The 9456-nt window shown below is 41.8% G+C and overlaps 1 protein-coding gene across 1 annotated transcript; it reads left to right on the top strand.

The window, feature by feature from the left end:
• The first annotated feature begins 6486 nt into the window (after window positions 1-6486).
• cfd (complement factor D (adipsin)) lies at window positions 6487-8047 on the top strand. Its single transcript, XM_079573918.1, has 5 exons — window positions 6487-6627; window positions 6736-6892; window positions 7098-7239; window positions 7427-7717; window positions 7816-8047. Exons 1-5 carry the CDS (start codon window positions 6582-6584, stop codon window positions 7987-7989), a joined length of 810 nt encoding a protein of 269 aa, XP_079430044.1. The 5' UTR covers window positions 6487-6581; the 3' UTR covers window positions 7990-8047.
• The last annotated feature ends 1409 nt before the right edge of the window (window positions 8048-9456 follow it).

Raw genomic sequence — 9456 nt, 5'->3', positions numbered from 1 at the left:
TCCTCCCCCAGCAGTCTGGTTCTTTTCATAACTTTAACCTCTTAACCCCCGCCTGAACCGAGCACATTTTCTCCAGTTTGGCTTTACCCAAATCTAAAAACTTAAAAGAAAATGAGGTTGAAAAAGTAAGTGACATAAAAATGTGAGGAAAATATAGATGAACACAAGAGTAGTAGAAAAGTGACATAAGAGTGATGAAAAAGTGACAAAAACGTATAAAAAAAAAAATGAAAAAGTGACGAAAAATTGTTAAACAAAAAAAAGTGACAAGAAAGAGACAAAAATTGTCAAAAAATATGAAAAAGTGACGAAAAAGTGTCAAAAAAAACAGAAGGGGACAAGAAAGGGACAAAAGGTCACAATAAGGGGGTAGGCGTGTACAAGCACCTTGCTTCTGCCTACTCCTTTTGGGCATCTTACCTGTTAGTTTGTTTGCTTGTTTTGTCATGTCATCTGCTGAATACTCAGCTGCTCAAATAAAAAAAAGAGAGAATAAGGTCACAAAAAGCCACATAAGAGCAACAGAAAGGTGATTAAAAAAAAGGGACAGAAAAGACACAGAAATGTGACAAAAAAGCATTGAAAAAGTGACAGAAAAGTAACAAAAACACAAAAAAAAGGTGAAAACGGTGACACCAACGCGGCAACAACGCGAGGAAAAAGCTTCATTTAGGCCTTAGCTTTCAAATGAGGTGTAACTCTGGCCTGTAGTGACTTTATGGATTTGGGTGAAGCCTAATAGGAGAAAATGCATTTGGTTAACGCAGGGGTTTAGAGGTTAAATACCTATCAGCTGTAGAGAATACTTAAAGGTGCATTATGTAACTTTTTATATTTGTGCGTATTTGACCTTGTAGTGACTCAGCGGCTGGACGAGTGGTCAGCACGGCACCTTTACTTTCCATCACAGTGGTCTGTAGGACGCTCCAGGATCAATTTGAAGGTTTTTCAGTGCAGACAGACCGAGTCACCGGAAAACCTAAAAAACAATTGATCCTGGAGCGTTGTAGAGACCACCGTGATCAAAATTAAAAGTGCCACGCTGACCACTCGTACAGTATCTGGGTCACTACGCACAAATATCCACTTTTTTTTTTCACATAAAAAATCGCATAATGCACCTTTAAGTATTCTCTCCATCCGATACTGCATCAACTTTTCCGGTCCATATTTTTCCGGTTGTTTGCCCTCCCTATAATCACAGCATTTATTCAGCCTTCACTCTATTTTATGAAACCTGCCATTCTTTGCCAATTTGTAAAGAATTGTATGGTTGTATTGACAAAATGTAGCAAGACGTCTGAGGATCAAAGGTCACAGCTGAGTGGATCCTCAACCCTCGGGTGCCTGTCCCGCTGAGTGACTCCCAATCCGGTGTGAAAATGTCAAGACGGGTCAGCGCCTCGTCTGACCCCTTGCCACTCTGACCGTCCCGCATCTGCATCTGCACTTCAAAGACACATGATTAAAGAAACACTGTCACTCTCCCACTGGGGCCGAGAGGAGAGAAAGTGGAGAGATCACCTGAGGAGGTTCTCACTTAAAATAACGGGGGCGAGAGGAGTTTGGAAATGATCATTACGACTGATTATCTCATCACGTTTCAGCACTATTTGGGCTTAAGACACTGAACACTACTGTGGCGTTGTCAGGCGTTTCAAATGGGGCGCAATTAAACACCGTTTGGGGAAGGCGACTTGGCATCGTTGCGTTGCTTGACATCCAACAATCGTACACTGAAGTTCCAGAAATGATAATGAATGTGTCAATCGATTTCAGATTGTAAAAGCGATGTTTAAAGCCAGGTGGTCCAAGGTTGTGCCAAAACCATCTCAAACTGAATCAATTACAGCAATTTCAGACCTTGCTCATGCACGTTTAGGCTGGGAGCAGCTTGGTGGAATTGCTGTTGTTTTTTAAGTTTGACATAACTCTATGAAGCTCAATGTATTTGTAAAAGCTTCATTTTATTCATCAGAGGCAATAGCCCACTTTCTTCTTCTTAATATGTCAAAACAAAAAAGAAGCTCCCCGAGAAGTACCCGATGTGGCATGAACCTAAAATGTTTTGCTAAATTGAAAACATCTATTTGACCTATAGCTTTTCTCATAGTTATTTGACAGCTTAAATTGTACATCCAGTCATCTTATGAGACTAAAAAAAAGGCCCTTGATAGTTGTTTGCATGGCGGGTTCTTTGGGAATGGGAACACCATCCCTGTCACACAGTTGTGGGAATATGGACAATGCTTCTTATTCTTATTTGACAATGTCTGGATGAGCAAACACGATGAAGTCTGCGCAGATACGGGGACAAAAGACAGCTTATGGTCGAGTCAAGTGGATCAAGGAGCATTGTGGGAAACCTGGAATCTCCCTCCCGTTCCCCTGAAGACCACCGTCATATAAAAGTCCATTTGAGCATTAGCGGCTTGAGTCTAGGCCTGGGAAGTGCAGTGTCTGTGACGCACTCGAAAACACAGCTTCGTAGACGGCAATGTGCAAATGTACGGCCGATGAGAAAAGAAGAGGCAGGAATTCACACAGTCCAAGGCGGATTGGAACTTGTCTTATTTTCTGCAAAATTTGGCAGGTCTTTCACACACTCGCGGTAATTCAAATATCTGAGAGACTTTGGCAAACAATGTCAGATTAAAGAGGATTCGGAGCTGGATGGGAGAGAGGATAGGAGACTGTCGCATGTACAACCAATGCATTGATACAACTTTCAATAAAGGTTTAACTTGGAAATAATTTAATACTCAAACAATTAAAACTATTCGCAGCATTCCCCTTTTAGCTTTTCTTTAGAACAATAAAGCCCAAACCATCTACACTTAAAAATGGTGAAAAATGGACCTGACATTGCCACAATGACCCTTCAAAATGGAGTGATTGAGGATACATAAACTGAATTTAATGTATAAAATGTTGGAATTCCACGATATGCTCCTTGAGTCTACAACCCTTTTCAGAAATGCACTTAATTATGACTTTTTCCTCATCTGTTTCATTTTCAAAACTGTGTTCCTTGTTCTGTGTGAGACGGCGGAGCGCAGTAATCCAGAGGATTAGGCAGATTACAGTTAAAGAGCACATGGATGTGGAGGCCCCAGAGAAGAGCAGCTCCCACCACAGACCTGCTCCAGAGGAAAGACCAAAGATTACACCAGTTTAGTGTAATTCCCCTGCACTCGAGAGGAGACAGGAGACCACCACCACAATGGGGCCACAGTAGCAGAACGTTTGCCCACCAATCCAAAGGTCGGGGGTTCAATCCTAGCTCTAGCCAGTGCATAGTTGGGGGTGAATGAATGACTAGATAATTGTAACCAAACGCGAATCAGATGTTGGTTAGTCCTGAGCCGTGGACCAACCTGACCAGACCAGCATGTTTTAGGAGGTAGGGGAAACCGGACTAACCGGAGGAAACCTACAGGTACGGAGAGAACATGCAACCTCCAAGCTCCAGACAAACAGGTCTCATAGCTTGGCATGTGGCCCCACGGATGCAAAATAAACAAAGGTTACAACTTGGCATTGTGTGTTACATGTATGTGTCTCATTTCTCGTTTGTGTTCATTCACATGCACGGTCCTGAACATACAAACAAACATGGCATCAAGAGACGATTACTTAGGTCATTTATACAAAGGCAATGTCATTGTGGTGTTATCTGTTTGGCCTAAATTTAATCAGAGAGCCACAGCTATTTCATTTATGAATGAATAGGATACAATATACTTTTACAGTAATAGCATAGGCATAAACAAATTAAAGTAGTACTCAGTAACTCATGCCCCTAGAGGCCATAAGCGGCACTGCAGGTGTCGTAGCATGTTGTGTTTTTTTTTTTTGTCATTAATTGTCTGTGAGAATAAATACTACACTGCCAAGACAAAGGGAGAGAGGGATATTGTCCATCCAATTACACAATGGAGATGTTTTTTTTTTCACTCAAACTTGGCTGTAAATACTGTTTAAGTGGCGCTAGCCCGCAGTTCGCTTTGCCCGTTAGCCTGTTAGCTTCTTCTTCATAATTCCATTAGTGTGTATTGGGGCCTCTGACCCAGTGCAGGGAAAGCTGCAAGCGCGGTTTTCTGGCCAGAGGCACCAGGGGGAGATGAAAGACCTCCAAACACCCCATAACACTTGTATTACCCCGAGAGAGACTACGAAAAGGATTTATAAAGGTAAATAAGTTACTTAGTACTGCTTTAAAACTAAATATTTTAAACTACACTTTTAGTTCATTGTCAAGTTTAGACAAATCCAACTTTTGTGCCCAACTTTTGTGAGTCTTGCCAAGAAAAGGTACCTTTACTGCATGTGTGAAACACCGCTAAATATTAACGCATAAATCTTTTCCTCTTTTGATTGAGGTATACTACAGTATAATGAAGGAAAAAAAACTAAATCAAAGGCGCATTAAAAGTCAAAGGCAGTGAGTGATTGATGGACGGAGCGCTTGCCAGACACACAGCGACTGAGTCATTGTCTGGGAATGAACAGGCGATCGAGGGGCGAGAGACGGCCGCTAGACAGGGGAGAGAGAGAATGAGAGAGGAGGGTGGAGAGAGAGAGAGAGGTACAGCGAGAGGTGCAGTAATTGAGATTCATAATGTGGAAAATGACTGTGATAACTGGTTGGGTGCCAGACCACACACACACACACGCACACACACCTACACACACACACACACGAGCAGCGCACAGCCGCACACCTGGGTGGGCCTGGTACAGGTGAGGTGGAGTCCTCGTCTCCATGGCAACTCCATAGATACGGTTCACAGCGAGGTTTACAGGCTATGAAAATCACAATGACTGCTTTGTGGTGCATCATAGTAAAAGGTCTATGCAAATGTGAGCTCTGTATTATTTATGTTTGGTATGAGGATATTAAAGACGCATGTGCGGAAAGAGACAAGAAACAAACAGATGCCATGGCTGTGTTTACAAACTCTAGGAAATTAGGAATACCACTTGTTACTTTCCAAATGATACTGTTAACATGAATTGTTGCAGTATGGTGAACTTTGCTGTGTTTCCTGTAGAGGGCAGCAAATCACAATAAACACAAGCCCGTTCATGTAAGTACTTCACATCACAGAATTAAAATTAAAAAAACTCATGTGAGATGTTGTTACCGGGGCAAATTTGGCAACCATCTTAACAGTAACCTAATGTAAAAGGTGTGTCCAGGGGCGTAGCACCAAATTCTGGGTACAAACTATCTTTTTGGACCCCCTTCATATTTCTTGTTCTTTAACCACATAACAGTGGTTTGACAGTGCAGTTGATTTATTTTCTATTATAACTTTATTATATACAGCGACCTAAAAATCTAGATTAGTCCTGGATACATAGTTCATTATTTTGTTTTTGTTTGTTGTGCACTCGATGTTTGACTTGAAATTTCATCTGGATTTGCTTCAGTTACAGAAATTGAATAACCTTCAATCCCGGTAGTGAAATAGATATTTAAATTGGTGGTGGAATATTCTGCATGCATAATGATTATTAGCAGACCACATTAAACAGGACGACTGCACCAGGGACATAGGATATTTGTGCTGGGAATAACAAATGTGTGACTTTAAAGTAGGCATTAAAATGCTATTTTGCAAAAAAGAAATATTATACTATATGTTGTCTCGTGAACAAAAAAGCTCAAGGGCTTCAGCCTCATTTAGTCTCGCACCATATTTGAAGCCGGCTGAACCATTTGACACATTTTTTAATTCATCCATCATTATTGTTTGTGCAAAATTCTGTCTAGTAACCATTGTATTTCAGCCCGGTTGTTCAATTCTTATAGTATCAATTATGAGGAAACTTAGAAAGTACAATACAGAACGCTTTTTGCAGCACTTTTTAGGGCCCCCGCCTTGCTCTGGGCCCTGGGTACACAGCACCCTTTACCCCCCAGTCCGACGCCCTTGGGTGTGTCATACATTTTATTGAAAGAAAATTGAAAAATGATAGAAAAATACAAATCGGATGCAGCTGTAATGTTGGAGTCCGAACAGCATAGGACTTTCTTCTCATGGTTTTCAGGGAAGCACTAATTCTCTCACTAAATTAAATTAGTTATTGGTTCTGTTCATTCTTGGTTTCCTGTGCACATAATACAAAACACCAATGCAGCAAGGTACTTTCACTTCTCAAAACATCATTACACAACGTTTTTTTGTCCTCTATAAGTTCTCTCTTTGTCAGCATTTTTTTTCTGCCGATATCTTCCTGTCCTCTGGTGGGGTTTGGGTGGGGCACTGAACCCAGTCAAATATGAAATAAGTGCATCCAATAACAAAAGCATGCACATGTTCGTGAAATGAGCCAAGTGCACTTCTGATAAGTGTTAAGTTTGACCATAAAAGAGCATGAATTCCAATTGGTGATACCCATGTGCCCTGTCAGAGGCAGAAGTGTGTTTTCCTGTTATTGCATCAGGAAGCAGAAGGATGGTCTGAATCCCACTTGCTCCATATCTTCATGACTTCCTCTTTGTGTGAAAGTCCATAAAACACACAGACTCCCTTTTTTGGGTCTGTCCAGCGTAAAGACGTCAAAGAGTGAGAATGTTCGCGGCGACTGCAGTTTGCATTTTTGCACTCATTTCTCAGAGTAAGTTCAAATCTACTTAATTATATTATTATCACACAGGTCATCAATGCACTCTTCGTTTTCCATGTTTTCGGTTCACTTTATAACATATTTTGCATCTGTGTACAGGTGAAAGTATCATAGGCGGTCGTGAAGCGGCAGCTCACTCTCGCCCATACATTGCTTCGATCCAGCGTTTTGATGGAGCGTCGAGGACACACGAGTGCGGGGCCTTCCTGGTGGGACCACAGTGGGTCATGACCGCTGTGCACTGCTTCCCAAATGGGTGAGACACGCTCGATCACAGAAAAGAGGGATTCCCAAAGGTTTTAAGAGGACATCGCAGACAAATAATGACTTAAAACTGGATTGTGCTTATCAATAACTAAAAGTTTTCGAACAATTATCTTCGTGGAAATGACTTTTCAACTCAACTGCTGCACATGAACTCTGCGTCTTTACATAACCCTTATTTTCATTATGTTTTCCAGCAAGGATAACAGAAAGGTGGTGCTGGGAGTTCATTCCCTGAGTGAACCCGAGGACACGCAGCAAGTTTTCGACATTCTCGAGCTTCACAACAACCCCAACTACAGAGCAGAGAACTTTGACAACGACATTGCTCTTATCAAGGTCATTTTACTTTATACTATGGTTATTTATGTAATCTAAATGCTGAGAACTTTTTTCTGTTCAGACTTTTAAAGTGTCTGCCAGCTCAGAAATTAGGATTCAGGAAAAACAACAACAAACCAAAAGGGTCAAACTGAGCAATAACACTTTCCGACATTCTAAAACAAAACACCTCATCATTCCCCAGTTGGACCGTCCCGTCAACATCACCAGCGCAGTCCAGGTGGTGCCTTTCCTGCGCAGCGGAGGCACAAACCCGACCACGAACGAGCAGGCGGAGACAGCGGGGTGGGGGGCCACCGACAACCTGGGCTCCCGGCCGGACAAGCTGAGGGAGCTGACTGTGGAGTTGGTGCACCCCATGCTCTGTGGCCGCAGCGACTACTTCGGGAGCAGATACAGCAGCAACATGATCTGCGCCCATCACATCTACAGCAGACCGGGCAGCAGACGGCAGCAGAAGGCGGACACCTGTGATGTAAGTGCAGCCCCCCTGGTTTGTGGTCTTACCCAACACAAACCCAATGTTAAAAAGTAAAGAATAATATTTTAACTTCATGTTTGCTTGTCTTGCAGGGTGACTCAGGAGGCCCCCTGCTGTTCAAAGGCGTCGTGGTGGGAATTGTGTCCAATGGTGGGATAAAGTGTGGTCAGCTCAGAAAACCGGGCATCTACACCATCGTCTCCCACTACACCGAGTGGCTGGACGGCATCATGGGCGCACAGCCAACCACTGCCCCGCCACAATAAGAGTCAAGCACCATATCATAGCTGTTTGCCTTGGCACAATAAAAGAATGCAAAAGTAATACTAGTGTTTGGAATCCATTTGTGTGCACATATGATGATGCATAATGAAGCAACAAGAAACCAACTACACACAAGCAGGAAAAATCTAGATAATAGAAAATGGGCGAGTGCCACTTTTCTTTGCATCTATAGTAAATTATTAATGGTAAAATATGTGTATGTATGATGTGTATGACCCTTTTGGAAATGGGAATAGGTGCTGTCCCAAATGAAATCTATTACTCTATCACCATCTAGTGGAAGATTTCAAAACAACTCGCAAGGGCTGATTTCCAAAGCTACAAAATTATCCGCTAATATACCAGTGGTAAAGATAAAAGCAGTCCTTTGCTGCCCCCTGTCTCTCATCTCCATTCTCATCCCAAAACTCACAAAGCATTTACCCCCCGACTGAAGCTCCTTACTTTAGGTTACAGGTCAGATTGAATGATGATTTTCCTCAGCCAGAAGAGCCTAGGACACAGAGCGATGTCTTTATCTGTTAAACAAAGACAAAGCGAAAAAAACATTATAAAGGTTTGTCGAAAGTTGATTGATGCGAGTTAAAGATATTGTTACGTTGGGCATTGCGTAAACAACTTAACAGACTTGACAACTTTTGCTTGTACTTCCTGGTTGCTAATCATTGAACATATTCAAGTAAATGTATTGCTCAGACAGTAAAACAAATTCCCCTCAGTCATAATTTACCTCTGACTGTAGCCAAACCTATATCTACTGCAAAATTCTCAGCAGAAAACCACGAGGATAACCCATGACAGTGATGACACAAATACTGTAACGTCCTTCATGACAACAGAGGAGAAAATGATCTGTGTGCAACACCACAGCTTTGTCTCATTGCATTTTAAGTAGGCCTGAGTGTTTTCTTGTCGTCATTTTTTTTCTTGCTAAAAACACTATAGCAAGTTGGTGTAACAAACACACCCATGCATTATATACAGCGCATTACCGCCCTCTAGTGGATCCACAGGACTAGAGATTGCAAGAGGTTTCTAGCAAGGCCTGTCAATACTCTGTAACAAAGTCTGCGTGTTATCCCCTCAGGCTTATCTTAAGTATTCAAAGAAATGCCTCGCCTTACTGGAAGAACAACTCTACAACCGATGAATGTAGGTAAATTCATTTAAGTAGACAGCTGATGGCGTAGCTAGCCTTTGAAGGATATTAACATTCATAGTTTTAAAATACTAACAGGCTAATGTCTCCACCTAGTGGACAAACCTGACATGTTTGAGAGGAAGAGCTGAGGGTTAATGGAAGAATACTGTATCTATAGCTGTTATTGTGACATTTATACACGTGCTTTCACATTTCAATGCATTTAATATATTTTTTATTTTCATTTTTTTTAGATTGTGTGATTCATGTTCTAGTCAGCGCTTTTTCAAGTGACAAGTCTGTCCAA

This window comes from Gobius niger (genome assembly GCF_951799975.1).
Source record: "Gobius niger genome assembly, chromosome: 16".
NCBI classification, from domain to species: domain Eukaryota; kingdom Metazoa; phylum Chordata; class Actinopteri; order Gobiiformes; family Gobiidae; genus Gobius; species Gobius niger.
Note: the sequence above shows the minus strand (reverse complement) of the source record. Positions and strands in the feature narration are given on the sequence as shown.

Coding starts and splice junctions, on each gene's coding strand:
- cfd (XM_079573918.1), top strand. CDS start 6,582: ATGTTCGCGGCGACTGCAGTTTGCATTTTTGCACTCATTTCTCAGA. Junction 6,628..6,735: donor TTTTGCACTCATTTCTCAGA/GTAAGTTCAAAT, acceptor ATCTGTGTACAG/GTGAAAGTATCATAGGCGGT. Junction 7,240..7,426: donor ACGACATTGCTCTTATCAAG/GTCATTTTACTT, acceptor ATCATTCCCCAG/TTGGACCGTCCCGTCAACAT.